We start from the raw sequence: 15,282 nt of genomic DNA, 5'->3' as shown, positions 1-15,282 counted from the left end.
CACCCTCTTCGTGGAGTTGCTGCTTCAACTACAAAGTCCAAATCAGCCATAATGGCAAATCCACACACTCAAGAATGTGCGACAAACTTCGTGATTCTCTTTCTGAAGTGACTGCAGCGTATCACCTTGGTGATCCAGCTTTTCTTTAATCTCGTTTAGTATGTCATCAAAAGAAGCTTTGAAGACTTTTGGGAGCACGTCACTATCCCTTCTCCTTGTTGGAGACGGTGAGCAACTCAGAGAGATCCGTCGGCGCTTTGACTCTCTTGACCTGGAATGGTCGCGTCGAGAGGATTCGTTCTCTCTACCGCTTCTGTGATGACCCTGATCCTCGTCAGAAAACGATGAACCACCGCCCTGCTTCCTCTTTACCGGAGAACTTTCGCGGAACGACTGCAATATATCATCCACCTCTCTCTGGAGCTTTACTACCGCATCGTCGACACTGCGCTCGACGATACTTGTAATTTCGGCCGTGAAGGTTTCAAAAATCCGTTGCCACTCCCCTTCGAGTGCTGTGAAGATGTCCTCCATCCGTTCTTGACTACGAACGTGATCCATAACGGTGGCTGCGAGGGGTGTTGCAATAGCGGCGGCTGCCGATGCTGATATCTTGGATAATGTCGCTGACATTCCATTGAGATTGTTCAGATTCCGTTCGTTCTCCGCGTGTTTGACTGAATTGTGAATAGCTTGGTTGGATAAGCTAAAATTCACTGGGAAATGAGCGCATAGGCCTCGCAAAAATGGATAACTCAGGCATACTGGGCAATATTTCGCACTGTATCTGTCATCTTGGTTGCGCAGCCTGTCGCATCTACTTTTTTGGGCAAAACCCGGTTTCCAGGATAGACGGGGGGACGAATAACATCTCTGGGATTGCTTGGTTCTGAAGCACAGCTCTTTGCTTTGGCGTTGAACTCGTTCTGGAAGGTGCTCTGCGATGAAGAGATCACAAGAGGTTCGAGTGATCCGCACACCTGATTGCCCGACGAAGTCCTCCCTTCATATCTCGACTTCGTTGTCCATATCGCAGCAGCAGCAGACTTATCTGTGTGTCTCTCTTGCTTTCGCACGATATCTTGTCTCTTGCCATAATTTTCGTTATCATTGCGTTGGCGAGGACCATGAAGCAACGGCATCTTGTCCTCCGTTTCAACCTTGCATTCAAGGCGGTAAAGATCTGTTTGGGAAACAAGAGGAGCTCCTGAACGAGTGGCGCGAGTGCTTCCTCCCTGCCCAGTCAGAGAACCCGTTTTTTTTGGAAAAGGATGGCATCTTAAGCCAGGCCAATTGGGATCCGTAGGATGCACAAAACTTTAACCGCTGTTCATGAGTAGTTCACTGTGTGTTTAATACAGAACAACGACGTACCGGCACCTGCGACCTTGATTGCAAGTGGTGTTCAAAGCTTGGCCGTTTTCATCAAAATACTACAAACTCAAGTGCTCGAAAACAAGCAGCGGCTTCGCGAAAGCCTAAACCACTTACACGGCATTGGTATTTTTTATACGGGCTTTGGTTCTTATAGGAACATGAAGACATGAAAGAGAAAGTAACACAGTATGGAGATGATGGAGGCTCAAAACGAGCTTGGGAGATGATGCCCTCGGGTCAGGATCATGTGTAGGCCAAACGACCAATTTGGAACTGTCAGAGTCAAAGAATCTGGGCTTCTACAAGGAAGTACAAAAGGCTTCTAAATTCGATCTCGGACTCTCAAGTCGAGGAACTAAGCAGAAGCTGAGGCTCATGGTCCTCAACAAGAAGCGAACATCGTCCTCGAACCCGATACATTCACTGCGACCTGGATTTAGTTGTCCATAACCCGCTGACAGTGGACGCGTTATTGATCCATATTTGCTCCTCAACTTGTCCTCACCCAGCTTCGGGCATGAAGATAGTTGGATCGTCACATTATTCCGCTATTTAATCGCTGTCGCTGAATGCAATACGTTCCTCCTCATCCTGCTCTTCTTGGTGCCTTCGTTCGTATTGACTTATGTCTACAGATACCGTTCCCTCTTCCATGAGGTTTTCTTCTTCGAGATTCTTGTTGCGCTCGAACAACTGACGACCTCAAAGGATCGAGTGAATCTCAAGACCCGGAAGATGGCAAAAGAACCTACCTGATAATCGAGCTATAGCCCGTTTCCACTCTTCACGTTCTTTAGGTGTCATCCCTTTCAACTTCTCTACCTCTTCTCGCGCTCCAATTTCCGCTCGTTCTGCATCAAACTTGGCTTTCCACGCTTTGAACGACGCGACTGTGACTGGAGTGCCTCGCGTGCGAGTGGCTTCCTCCTAGACGGGTCGTCAGAACCGTCACGTAGCCAAATCATGAAGATCCAGACCTCTAGCGCTATTCTCTCTTTCTCAAGCTCTGCCTGCTTGACAATCTCTTTTCTTGTTCGGACGATATCGGAAAGCCGCTCGCGGAGATGAGTGACGAGAGTAAATGTCATGGCCATACCAAGACTATCTTCACCCTGTGAAATAGACTGATTTTTGATTGTTCGTGGCACCGTACTACACGAAAACTTACCATTCTCCTAAGGTCTTCAAGGAGGCCTTTGGTTTCTGTGTCGTCTATCTCTCCCTCCGTACATTCGATTGACAGGTCGGGCAGAACATCCGGATAATCGTCTGGGTACTGAACGTGAAGGGTGACCTTTACTGATAGTTTATATGAGTGATATTTCTGATCGTTGGTGCTGGATCAAGAAGTTACAAGCTTGATCTTCAGGACTGTCCTCTGGTTCAGCTTTGATACGAATCTCCTTATCGGAAATTTCTATCTTCGCATATAAGTTTGTGTAGGAAAATATGCATTTGGATGGAGGGCTGCACATACTGGAAAGTTCTGAAGTGTATATGGACTCAAGGACCTGTCATAGATCAGATATAAGGGCCACAAGGTAGCGGTGTGTTGTATGTACTTCAAACTCTTCTTGGAGAACCTCACTTGACATCGTAGAGTGAACCAGGAGTGAACTGTTCGGTAGTGTGCTTATGTAAGTGAACATGTACCTTGTCCGAGCAATCCAACGAGTCTCCCTCCTCAGCCCGACGACTCTCGCTGCAGCAGTTCCGGCTGTCCGAGGATTCTCTACACCAAATCGACCAAATTTAGACTCGACCTCTTCCTCAACGATACCGAAAGAGACATGGCATCCCGTAGATATGGCTACTCGCACTGCTTCTCAGAACGTTCTCAACGTGGTCATTAAGACGGGGGGGAAAGCTCAGACACATGAAGAATTATGGAAGCAGATGTCCGAAGAAGCGAAGGATGAATTGGAGCGATATCCCCCTCATGACCCGTATTTTGGTAGTGTTATCATCCATCTTCACCCTCTTCTGGTTCATTGACGTCCTGCGTCAGGTCGAAGCGTCAAAGTCGTCGACGGGAACATTCAGGAAGCATTTAGACGACTCAGTACTATTCTCTCCAGAAATAAAGTTGCCAAACAACTGAGAATGGCAGAAAGACACGAAAAGAAGGGAGTCAAGCGGAGAAGGTTAGAAAGCGAGCGCTGGAGAAGATTGTTTGCCCATGAGGTATTCATGATCATGTTTTGCTTACCTTCAGCTCTCATTGTCCACAGGTTCGAAAAAATGTCCAACTCGTCACAAAAATCCGAAATCGTGGAGCATAGTGCCCGCCTCGTGCTGTCGGGTCTAGAATCAGGCGTCGGTCTTCAACTTCCGCAATCGGACGACGTTCTGCTATGTTCTATGGTATAGCCACACTTTGTTCATGTGGCTTCTGATAATTACTTAGATTGGACTTCTGATACTATCGATTTAATTCCAACAAAGCTCTAGCAGTACACATCAGCTCGTGGAGATCACGATGAAACACTCTCGAGGTAAATGGCAGCCGAGATACATCTCGCTATCTACGGCAGATGACGCATGACGATAGCTTGTTCCAGTAATGGCGCTCAAAGTTTCTGGCTCGTTCGACAGATTCAACATACTTATACTTCCAGGGACCAATATTAACTTCAACGGTGATTCATAATGATCGAATGCAGCGTCTGGCGGCATATTCCGACAATTGGCGGATGATTCAGGACTATAAGTAATGTGGAGTCGTGGTCGAAGAAGTGCAGAGTATCGACACCAGTTCATTGACTTTTTCTTTTTCTTTCAACGCTATGTGTCATTATGTTCGTTATTCATCTCTCCCTGGATCTATACTGAGTTCAGTCTCTGCAGAACATCGACGGTTGGTCATGGGCATGTAATCATTTTGAGCCATTGTCATCTTCTTTCCAAGATTGTCGGAGATGGAACTGTGTTTTCTCTTGCGCACATCCATCCGGTACGCGCCTTCCACCGATCGATTCTCCATTGCTCACGTTTCTTTCTACTAGGCTGTAGATCTCCCAGCTGCATGCGAACAATGCAGTTACCCGTCAAGCGTCCTATCAGGGTATTCAGTGTCAGGTGTACAGATTGTTTATCGAGAGATGGGCTACTACTCCGCGCAGGCCAGGCCGGAAGATAACATTATTCAAAAAAAATCATTTTCACATTGATATCCGTTCGAGAGATCTCTTCCCCTATAGTTCATTGTCGGGTCTACTCCGTATCTGATACTTGCACCACAAATTTCTCTCGTCCACGAGCGAGTCATAACATGACATGGAACGAACACCTTTTGGAGAAAACGTTGTCAAGGTGTGCAACCTCGTCAAGATCGGGATCCAGGATTGGCACGTCGACTTGACTTTTCTTTCAACATTGATTGCTCGGTTGCAAATCCATCCCAGGGATCTCCTATACGTCCATGGGACCATGGTCATACTCATTCCCATCACCAAAATTCCCTTGAGCAACACATTTCCTTGTTGCGTGGTAGCTGCGTCGATATCCGGAATATTCCAATCTCGGATCTGCTATGACTGTATTCGTTCGCATGTAGTACAAAGGGGAATGTGAAGAATCTCCCTCTACTGGAAGTCATGAGGCATGGCATGCCTGGTATGGAAGTCCAAGTCTGGATACCTCGGTCGTTTTAGTGGGTGCGCGCTTAAGAGTCTAATAGCTTCAGTGTTCTGTAACCTCCTCCACTTACCAAAGTTCAGGTCTGCCCAGAGTCATTGGGAATAATAAGCTACAGATCAAACAAGGATACATATGTGGTCGTGACGGCGCTTCAAACGTCTCCAAATAACTGAAAATCGATGGCTCATCTATCTTCGGTATCCGCTTCCTCCACCTCCCGATTGATTTGTTGTCCTCAAGCACTCAGGGCAGTAGTTGTTGATGTATGGATCTGACCTCGAGTACGTGTAGGTCCCGTCAAATGACCACGGAGGAAAGTCAAAAAACATACGGTATTGCTCCGGGAATTGCTTACTGTATAGCCTATCGATGAATGATGTTCCTCAGAGACCTGAGAAAGACTCACTACTGCCAACATTTGTCCCTACATTGTGACCCAGTGCAATCAGACGGGTGCGCAACGCTGAACTTACAGTATCGGTCGTAGCATGGTATCTGAGATGAAAGGTAAGGGTATTATCAGTCGGATTGCAGAGTATGATTGTGTACGGACTAATTCATCTGGCTTTTTACATCGATCAGATCGAAGCTACTTGGTGGCGTAGGGCTTGGAGGACGAACCAGTCTAATGATATGACCACAGCGGCTGTAGGTATTCTGGACCCTTTGAAATGACGGGCCATCAACAAGCGTTACAACAGGAGTGAGGAAGCGCCTACTGTCTTAATCTGCACATCGACGAAAGCAAGGAAGATACGATGCATTTGACCAGAACCTTTCGCCCAGGCTTTTATACACCTACCACATATTATCACAAAAAGACCGATATCTGGAAACCAATAACATTCAAGATCAGGCTCCGGACCGACAACGAACACTCGCTTTCTTGCGGTTGCTTCGGTTATAGCGACCGCTTCTTTAAATATCACATCTGACATTAGAACTGGCCTGCGGCCTGCATGGCGTCATATCCGACAACTGACCAAATGGGCCCGTAAGCCAGGGCTTGCTTCTAATTATTCACAAGCCGGTCCCTCGACAAGTACCTCTCCAGCCATGTGGGATTCCAGGATTGATTGATAATAATAAGACGGTTTCTTGTTCTTGGATCGCGCCTGGGATAGATGGATCGATTTCAGACTTGCGATAAAGTTCTTGGAAATAATTAAAACGGCGCCTACCAGCCCGGATCGGTTGCAAGCGATTGGGGATCTGCTTCCGATGAGGATCCATCGCGAGGTCTAGAGACGAGAAACTTATTGAACCCGAGGAAGCAGAAGGTGGCAATGGAGTTTATTTTATCCAGCAAACATTCCGACTAGATACTGACTGACGCCTTCAGGCGTGAGACTCCCCACATCCGAAAAGACTAAGGTTATGAGGTCGGGTCTAGGGTGATCGTGAAAGCAATTCGGTAGAACGCCAGATGAAGACAAACCTAGTAAAGTCCACATCCGGGTTATTTCGGGCGATTTGTTCCTGGGTAAATTTGATCGGGGACACTGAATCATCTGTTAAAGACTCATCTCCAGGCCGAGACGGCATTACTGAAGGTCGAGCCATCATTGGAGGAGCAGGCCGATGTTGGGATATCGGGAAGGAAAGCAATGTCGGGTGATGTGTGGGCAAATCGTATTGTGATAGCGGGAATAACCTGTGGAATTTGAAGCTGTCGAAGAGTCAGCTTCACCAAGTATTGAAATTGTACATGTAAAAGAGACGGCACCTTTCAGCTAAGGCATAGAAAGGCTTATTGGCTGCCTTTGCGATGATGGCCATTTGATTACTGCCAACAGCGTTGATAAGACCACCGCTCTCGACAACGGCTTCCGACCCAACAAGAATGAAATCGACTTTTTCAATAGCATAGGCAACCGCCGAGTCTAGGATAACAGTGCAAGGAATGCCGGCAGCCGTCAACTTTTCTGCAGTCTTGATTCTGGACAAATCTAAATATCAATGTGTTCAAGGGTGATGCGAGAGAGTGAACCGACCCGAGGCCTCTGGGCCGTGCTTCAGTAACATAAACTTAGAGACAGGCCGGTGAGTTATGGTAGGACGGAAGATTAACTAGCATACCTGATATCCGCTTTCTCTTGTGGGCCATCAAGAGAGTTTGCATGACGACCCTTGAATACGAGTGTGTTAAAATCTTAGAGATATCGAGTTGGTTTAGATCGTGTGGGGGAGGCAAGCTTCATACCACAGAATCATCTTTGATAAAATCGAGAGCTAACTCTGCAATCCTTCGGCGATATGTTAAGGCCTCTGCAACATAGTCCCGGCCTTGCTTTATGAGTTCTGTTTTGAGATCGGAGAAACTCTTAAAGATGGCTCATAAGTTGCTATGTAGATGACGCAGTATTTATGTCGCCCACCGCAGAGTCATGAGGAAACAAGGTGATAAACTCGATGAACAACTCGCAACCAGCGTTCAAGCTGATTGGGTTCGGTGAATGTTTGTTGAGACTTTCGGCGCCATCTTTCAGCTCCTTGACGAGTTCAAACATAGTTCCCGCTTTATATGTATCCTCGTTGAGATGAATCGCAATCGCTCCTGGATTCAAAGAAGCGCACCATTCGATCTCTCCATCATCTCGGTCAACGAAAGGATTGCAGCCAACGGAGGAGACACCTTGATGAAGGGCGTTGGTGATACACAAGACACGGAAAGAGCTATGCGTACTTCTTCATTCTTCAAAAAACCCTGGTATTCTTGGTAGACGTCCATGCAATCTCGGTGGTCGAGTTCAAAATACGAGTCAACTATTTTTTACGTAAATCGGTAGATCAAGCGCTCGTGGCGTCCACGTGGACAGCTCTCGTCGCGACGTCGGGTCGGGACCTGGGTTCGGGTTGCCAGTTGCTTTCCTTGTTACGAGCTGATTGAATTGCCACTTAAGCGTGGTAGCTATGTGGCGCCGAATGATAACATACAGCATATTCGAGTACTTATTTTGCCATACGTTTACGCCCCAAAACATTAAGTATTACTCGGAAGTACAATTTGCATTCATACCAACCCTATGTTTAGAACTTGAAGTTAAAATATCCCGCAAGTCCACAGTCAACCTGGCCCAACGGCAAAATATTGGGAGCTGCAGTACTTGTGTTCCTCAGGCTTCTACAGCCTGCTAGAGAATTCCGTGAGCATCACTACGGACAGTGAGCAATTTTTAACAACAGATTACCTTGAGATTACCGTCACTGAACCAGGGTTCCGACCCGATGGCCCTGGAATCACCCGGGATAATACATATCGAGATTCACATCATAAACGGGAAAGTGAGCTAACTAACGTTACAGAGGGTTACAAGGGACGCGATTCGTGAGGTAGGACTGACTAGAGTTCGGCTATTCGTGGGCTCAGCTCAAGTGGTGGAATCTGTTCGATGAAGAGCCCGGAAAGGGCACAGGGTGTGAAGCTCTTGTTGCTACAGGAACCGTCAAAGCCAAGGGTAAAATCTTGCGCCGGTGGAGAATCTGCCAAAATAAGCCGGTGCGGTATTTTCGCAGATGGAAGATATTGGAAATTATGAGCGGAAAAACAATGGCAAGGTAGCTGGCTGGTGAACGACGCACCCAAACGAGAACAAGGTGGTTATTCGTGGGAATGTCGGCATCTTGGCCGGAACAGGCAAGTGACGATAGAGTTGCCTAATGAGGAAAGAATTTTGGCCGAAAATGGAGGTGACCTATGAGCCTCGTGTTTTTGCGAGCAAGGTCAAACTTTTTCGTGCCGCCGTTGGATATTATATATAAAAAATTCAATATTTTTGACAGGGTCCCCGCCCTTCCTCGCCTACAAAAACCCAATGCTTTTGTCACGTCCCTCATCCTCCCAGTGAGCGAAAGCAAGGTTCTGTCAACGACAACAGCTTCCTCTTCTCTTCGTCTCTTTTCCCTCTACTTGCAGAAACTATCTGTTTCTGTGGCTTTCTCTCCACGTAGCTAACTGTGAGGGTTGCTTTTCAATCTCGCTTTTTTCTGTTTTTCTTCTAACGTGTCTCCAATCTAGTTTTCCGTCGCGTCGTTGCCGTATCATAATCGCCCTCGTCATGTCAAAGCCACGAGCAGAAGTTGTGTTTTCGAGTGATGTCGGAAATATGGACGAGTGGGCGAGACGGACGAGAATACCGCTCACCACCGCGGATGCTTTGGGTGCTACTTATGCACGTGCTCATCGTTGGCTTCAAGCCCTGCGCCAACAACTCATCCACCAGTACCACTGGAGGGATGCTTCACCCTCGGACCCTCGCATGCTTTTTTCCCTCGAAACATCATCCATATGGCGCTCATCCGTGGGTTTGCCCGCTGGGCCAACTCTTAGGCTGCAGCTTCCCGTTCATGCCAGTTCATTCTTCTCTCCAGAACGTCGCGTTCAATGGCAAATGGTCTTTCACAGTGATATTTTCGAATCCGTCCGGAAAATATGTCCACCTATCAATGACATTCTGAGTTTGGTTCAGTGTCTATTGACTGGCCTCGTTACGCTCGTATTCGAAGAAAACCTTCCAGAAGGTCTTCATAGAACCACTCGTGGTTTACCTCCAGTTTCGTGGGTCAACGCCAACGAAGCGCCGCTGATCGAAATCTTTGGCCCTGCTCATTATAAAGCGCTGCGCAAGGCGTGTGGTGACACCCAAACTGCCTTCAAGCTCGAGGTCGTCCACAGACGCTAACCTCATCGTCCTCGCTTGGCTTTGCGACCGCTCCTCATTCTGGACTGACTGCGTCTGTCTTTGCCCATACATCCATTCTCTATGCTATATTTCGTGGTCTTGGACTCTTCCTTGCCTTCCCATAATGCGCTATCGTTATCGCTCCCGTATTGCTTGCATCGACTTCACGCTAAATTCATTTTATTGATTTCTTGCACGTCCACCTTCTCATCGCACATATAACTTAACTCTCTCCCCTTGTCTCTGCATCTCCACTACTATCGCATCTAATTCTTCCAACGACAAGTTCATGTATCATTTATATTTTGATGTTTTGGCCTCCTTACTTACAGTATTAGGATACTTACTTACGACGTGTTACTCTAGTTAATGGTATAGTTCTCATATCGACAAAAAAAGTTACTTCGATTCCTTGGCTGTTTGGCGTGGTTTGGTTTTGCAGGCGGCAAGCGCCAGAGAAGTTTTACACTCTTCCGTACATGTCTGCACCAGTACTCTGTCAAAGCGCATCCTGTCCGAACGGGAACCCACCTTCAAGATTAGAATGCCCTACTTGCAGCAAGTACGTACTATTTCAACCAGTTATCCGGTTCATAACAACCGATTACTATCCATCTAGGTTAGGCATCCGAGGCTCGTTTTTCTGCGGACAGGAATGTTTTAAAGCAGGATGTGAGTTCAAGCTTCAAGATCGCTTTCACCATCTTTATTGTTGAACAACTTCTGTAGGGGTATGTTTTGTTACATCGTTGGAGTGAAACTTCCGACAGCTTCCCATTTCTGACCACAGAAAGCCCATAAAGTCATCCATGAATTAGCAGCGCAACCCCAGTCCACAACGAATGTTGCACGTACTTGTGTGTTGTTTCCATCTGATGTTCTTGAACACGACTTGACACAAATGAACATCTCTGATAGCCGCTTCTTATAATCCATTTCCCAACTTCGCCTTCACAGGTGCACTACGACCTATGTACCCCTTGTCAGGAAAACGGCCTGTCCCAGAACATATCCCCCGTCCGGATTACGCAGTTGACGGTAGGATCAAGGCCTTTTTTCGCCAGATGTCATGGCTGTAAGCTCATGCGCTTCGTTCCCTTGAAGGTATACCCAGAGCTGAGCGCAGGGAAGCCGGTCAGGCGCCACGCATACTGAAATCAGACGGGCAGGAGAAAATGAGGAAAGTGTGCAAAGTGCGTGTCTTCAGTGACATTTCACAAGAGCAAGTGATAACAATTAACTTCGCTGGACCCTAAAGCTCGCTCGAGAGGTTCTGGACCTCGCTGCCTCCCACATACGTCCTGGCGTCTCGACGGATGAGATCGACGAAGTCGTTCACAATGCATGCATCGAAAGGAATTCATACCCGTCCCCTCTAAATTATCGAGACTTCCCGAAATCAGTCTGCCTGTCAGTTGCGGGTTGCAAAGATTCCCTTGTCCCCTCGGAGGTTGTCAATCTCATGCTTCTATCTTTTCTTTGCTAGTTCCGTAAACGAGGTCATTTGTCATGGTATTCCTGATCAACGAATATTACAAGAAGGTGATATCGTCAACGTTGGTGAGTTAATGATTGAGCGTATGTTCACCAACCCTGACTCTTTCCTCGTAGACGTCACATTATATCACGAAGGTGCGTTTCTCTTCTTCAGCGTACACTTTACTAGTCACCCTGATTGCGATTCAACCTCAAGGATACCACGGGGACTTGAACGCAACATACCCAGTTGGGGAAATCGATGAGGACTCGAAAAAACTAATTAAAACTACACGCGATTCTCTGGACGCTGCAATAAAGTTGTGCAAACCTGGTGCACTCTTCCGAGACCTCGGAAAGGCCATGTGAGTCTGACCTTCGAAAACCGATCTTTTCTTGACCCAAAACAAACTAGCGAACCAATAGCTCGTGCCAATGGCTGTGCTGTGGTACGAACTTACACTGGACATGGTATTCATACACTCTTTCACTGTGCACCCAACGTACCGCATTATGCCAAAAATAAAGCAGTAGGTACTATGAAGCCGGGGATGGTACGTACTCTCCTCCCTATCTATAGAAACAATTGTTTACTATAACGAACACAGTGCTTTACCATTGAACCTGTGAGATTTCTTTCTTTCTGTACTTCTCCCGCTAAGCGAGGCTCGGATGAACAGATGTTGAACCTGGGAAGCAATTGGGGCGAGATCCATTGGCCAGACAACTGGACTGCCACTACCACGGATGGAAATCGCAGTGCTCAATTTGAGGAGACCTTACTGTAGGCAGTCTTTGTTCTATCTCCGGACCGGTGGTTAAATCTTGTTTCATAGGATCACAGAGACAGGTGTTGAAGTCCTCACAGCGGGAAAAGATTGGGAATCATCGTAGACCTAATTATAACAAGCGAATCGATCTGTGAATAACAGAGTTTAGGTTCACCTATTTTTACATTCAATGGGATTCCTTTGGGCCCCTCAGAACCAGTACTTCGGTTATCCTCAGCAAAAATCTAGAAAGAAGAGCAGAAACACAACAAACTTAAGCTTCCTCATGGCCGTAAATCGTGCATCGTATCCGGACATGACTCGACAATTGTTCGGATACAAATATCATAATATCTAAACTGTTCATAATCCAGAGAATAGGATACCAGTCTGTATGTGTGTGTAATAAGTAAGCATCTGCAACAAGTTGCGTTCACTCATCCTTGCTGTGACGGAATTCCTCATTCAGATCATCGGTAGCATGCCCAAAATCTTTCTGCTGATCAAGTTCAGCAATACGTTCAACAGGGACCTGACCTGATAGACTCGTTCTTCTCTCTCTACGACCGGTTCGGAACGATAGTTGATCGCCTTTTGCGACGACACTGGTGGGACTCATCGAGAATTGTGAGGAGTATCCCAGGGGGTTGCTTTGGCTTCTCAGACGCTGAAGCTCAGCATATGAGTTTGTCCGACTTCGGGAATTGAGTTGTTCTTCTTGTAATAGGCCAATAACGTTGTCATAATCTCCCGCATCTTCCTCGTCCGAATCATCGGGTGTCCCGGCTCTGCTTGGTTCATCAAGGGTAAGGACGATGCCGCTCCACGCACTTGTCCCGCGTCTGGCACTCTTAGTCCAGCCAAAGAGGCGTTCATCGATCCAAGTCATTGGATGAGTTAAACCCAGACCTTGAGCGTCGACAGCACCTGTGCTGCTCTTCCTCCTCCACAGGCCTGGCGTACCGGTCGAAGGGGGCACGCTCGCGGACGGGACTAGGATTCTAGTCTGATAACAAAGAAAAGTCAACAAACAAACAAACAAACTCGACAAGAGGATTGATACCTGATCAAAGTCGGAATATAATTTTGGACCGAGGTCATTTATCAAGCTGGCGACCTCATTAGAGAGTTGTACCCGCATGTTCTTCAGTTTGTCCAGCGAACGCTGCTGACCGGGAATCAAAGCAACAATGAGCGGTCTCAAAGATCTGTCAAGGGCACATGAGTCCAGAACGGTATGGGTCTCGCTTGGGCGCACTTTAGGACGTCCATTCCTGCCTCTCCGAACTTGAGGGCGGCATAATTCATAATCGGCAACACAAGGAACAGGACGAATGGTGTCATTACCCTCCATCTCATTGGGGCTTTTGCGCGAATCATGACTAGGGTCGCCAAGATTGCATATAAAGAGTAAAGAAGGGGGGCCACTCCCAGAGAGATAAGCACTTTCCATGTCGCAATCACGTCCTTAGCAGCGATTTTGACGGTAGATTTCGCGAGTGCCTCTAGATTGATGTAAAAAAAAGCCGATGACCAAACCGAAAACATTGAGGCTAACCTTTGGCTTTCTTCCGGGATAGAACTGAGGCCAGTATGAACATGGGACCATTGAGGATAGTGCCAGGCAGAGCAAGCACTGACCATACCATGAGCAGACCTAAGCGGTAGGTCAGTAGGCCCAGTGTTTTCCAACTAGCTTTCTGAGCTCGTGGAACCTAGAAAAAATCGAAATGAGCAGAGTTATCGCTCAATAAGAATCGGAACACACCTGGTGATCTCGCAAACCCAAATCGCGCAACAGACGATTGTATTTCAGGACGTCTGTGCGAAGCTTTTGAACTCGAGGTTCGTCTTTGAAGTGCGTGTATCCCTCTAAAAGACGTCGGTTGAGTTCAACCACTTGCCCTAAGGTCAGGTGTTGACTAGGAGTTTTATAAAGCCGACGGACAGCTTGGATCAACTACACCGTCTTATCAGAGTGCCACTCATCCATGAATAAGATTTGAAACATGCCATGAGGGTGTCGTAGTCCGGGGCACGAACGGTAACAGTCTTTAACCCATCGTAAATGAGGTCAAGGAATTGTGCCACGGCATCGCGCTTTTGTGTGCCACCCTGTTTGAACATTTCGACAAGTTCCTCTGGGACATCCAATGCAGTTCCGAATTCCACCACAGCTCGTGAACGGAATCTATGGGCATGGAAATACGAGAAACCAACTGGGACGATCTTGACACGACAATTGGGGTCGTTCGCCATTGCACCAAGAGCCATGATCGACACACCAGCTTTGAGCGGCAAAAGATCGGTACGATCGTGACTACCACCTAGATACTAGTCAGACAACAACCCCAAAGGCACGGAAAGATAAAAGAAGGACCTTCAGGAAATATCCCAATGCTTCCGCCTTGTTTCAAGCAGTCGTAGACGTAGCGATACATGACCTGCTGATCCACGTAAGGTAAAGTCTTGAATTCGAGGCCATCCTGTCCCTCTCGCCGTAACTCTGCTGCTTTCTCTCTGACCTTGTTGGTCCCTTTGCCCTTATCTCCTCCAAACTCACGCTTGATTTTTAATTCTGTGTCCGAGATTACTTCCACGACCTCGGCGATGGCGTAGTCAACAGATTTTGACAAGAGGATTTGCATTCTGGGAGAGAATTCGGAGAGAAATTTTGTATCTTTTCCCAAAACGAGACAAGGGTCTTCATCCGAAAGATACACTTTCCCGGTTCCAGCTTTGACATTGTCCGCAGCCCGTTCAACGGGAACTGTCGCGAATTAGCGTCTGGCAACAACAATTCAAGTGAACAACGCACTGCTATCCATCAGACGGGTGAAGAATCCTACGGCTTTCCGCTTCATGCTGGCAGCTGCGGTAAGAAATTGCACATGTCGTCCAGTTTCTTTGTAGACTTGCAAGGCAAGCAGAAGAGGATCGAGGAACTAAGTTCCTTCAGTAAGAGAAAGCAGTAGGAAAGCGGACACGTTACTTGATTGTTATGAGGAGCTGCAACCAAAATTATAGGCCCATCACGAGGAATGTTGAAAGCACCACGCGGCCGTACTTCACGAAAAAATATGTTGACGATGAGCCTCCAGAAGACAATGGAGGCATCATAGGCCAAGTGGGAAGAATTGACGGGGGGACCCATTATGGACCTCGACTGGTAAGGTATTCGCGAGTAAGAGATTGAGGGCAAAGCGATACACTGGTCACTCTACTTACACTTTGGGGATTGGGGTGAACGAATGTTGTATGGGCTGGCAACAAGGAAAAACCGACATGTAGTCTCTTATAAGTACGTCACTAACAACCTTCCTGATGTACGTGAGCGA

The 15,282-nt window shown here is 47.2% G+C and overlaps 6 protein-coding genes across 6 annotated transcripts; 3 read left to right on the top strand and 3 right to left on the bottom strand.

Moving 5' to 3' along the window:
* Positions 1-1,624: 1,624 nt before the first annotated feature.
* E1B28_008791 (uncharacterized protein) lies at positions 1,625-2,997 on the bottom strand. Its single transcript, XM_043153621.1, has 7 exons — positions 2,940-2,997; positions 2,855-2,888; positions 2,732-2,794; positions 2,546-2,676; positions 2,355-2,489; positions 2,130-2,304; positions 1,625-2,078 (listed from the first exon to the last, which is right to left on the bottom strand). The coding sequence occupies exons 1-7, from the start codon at positions 2,970-2,972 to the stop codon at positions 1,930-1,932; spliced, it is 720 nt and encodes a 239-aa protein (XP_043008905.1). The 5' UTR covers positions 2,973-2,997; the 3' UTR covers positions 1,625-1,929.
* A 27-nt stretch (positions 2,998-3,024) lies between these two features.
* Positions 3,025-6,151, top strand: E1B28_008790 (uncharacterized protein; the record flags this gene model as incomplete). Its single annotated transcript, XM_043153620.1, has 8 exons — positions 3,025-3,331; positions 3,386-3,561; positions 3,609-3,872; positions 3,929-4,175; positions 4,225-4,330; positions 4,383-5,033; positions 5,092-5,523; positions 5,599-6,151. The coding sequence occupies 3 exons, from the start codon at positions 3,025-3,027 to the stop codon at positions 3,657-3,659; spliced, it is 534 nt and encodes a 177-aa protein (XP_043008904.1). The 3' UTR covers positions 3,660-3,872; positions 3,929-4,175; positions 4,225-4,330; positions 4,383-5,033; positions 5,092-5,523; positions 5,599-6,151.
* Positions 6,000-7,771, bottom strand: E1B28_008789 (uncharacterized protein). Its single transcript, XM_043153619.1, has 9 exons — positions 7,703-7,771; positions 7,594-7,651; positions 7,395-7,534; positions 7,220-7,339; positions 7,096-7,168; positions 7,011-7,044; positions 6,743-6,955; positions 6,198-6,685; positions 6,000-6,131 (listed from the first exon to the last, which is right to left on the bottom strand). The coding sequence occupies exons 1-8, from the start codon at positions 7,745-7,747 to the stop codon at positions 6,406-6,408; spliced, it is 963 nt and encodes a 320-aa protein (XP_043008903.1). The 5' UTR covers positions 7,748-7,771; the 3' UTR covers positions 6,000-6,131; positions 6,198-6,405.
* A 971-nt stretch (positions 7,772-8,742) lies between these two features.
* E1B28_008788 (uncharacterized protein) lies at positions 8,743-10,115 on the top strand. The gene is made up of 2 exons (XM_043153618.1): positions 8,743-8,973; positions 9,035-10,115. Exon 2 carries the CDS (start codon positions 9,075-9,077, stop codon positions 9,696-9,698), a length of 624 nt encoding a protein of 207 aa, XP_043008902.1. The 5' UTR covers positions 8,743-8,973; positions 9,035-9,074; the 3' UTR covers positions 9,699-10,115.
* A 554-nt stretch (positions 10,116-10,669) lies between these two features.
* Positions 10,670-12,155, top strand: E1B28_008787 (uncharacterized protein; the record flags this gene model as incomplete). The annotated part of the gene is made up of 9 exons (XM_043153617.1): positions 10,670-10,736; positions 10,803-10,891; positions 10,957-11,108; positions 11,185-11,258; positions 11,310-11,330; positions 11,392-11,539; positions 11,590-11,800; positions 11,855-11,958; positions 12,011-12,155. 7 exons carry the CDS (start codon positions 10,670-10,672, stop codon positions 11,771-11,773), a joined length of 735 nt encoding a protein of 244 aa, XP_043008901.1. The 3' UTR covers positions 11,774-11,800; positions 11,855-11,958; positions 12,011-12,155.
* On the bottom strand, positions 12,136-15,225 carry E1B28_008786 (uncharacterized protein). Its single transcript, XM_043153616.1, has 10 exons — positions 15,173-15,225; positions 14,937-15,110; positions 14,763-14,889; positions 14,325-14,714; positions 13,958-14,271; positions 13,713-13,904; positions 13,503-13,659; positions 13,203-13,449; positions 13,008-13,152; positions 12,136-12,950 (listed from the first exon to the last, which is right to left on the bottom strand). Exons 2-10 carry the CDS (start codon positions 15,096-15,098, stop codon positions 12,378-12,380), a joined length of 2,307 nt encoding a protein of 768 aa, XP_043008900.1. The 5' UTR covers positions 15,099-15,110; positions 15,173-15,225; the 3' UTR covers positions 12,136-12,377.
* Between the last annotated feature and the right edge of the window lie 57 nt (positions 15,226-15,282).

This window comes from Marasmius oreades, chromosome 5 (assembly GCF_018924745.1).
Source record: "Marasmius oreades isolate 03SP1 chromosome 5, whole genome shotgun sequence".
Taxonomy (NCBI): domain Eukaryota; kingdom Fungi; phylum Basidiomycota; class Agaricomycetes; order Agaricales; family Marasmiaceae; genus Marasmius; species Marasmius oreades.
This window is presented reverse-complemented; position numbering and strand designations above follow the sequence as displayed.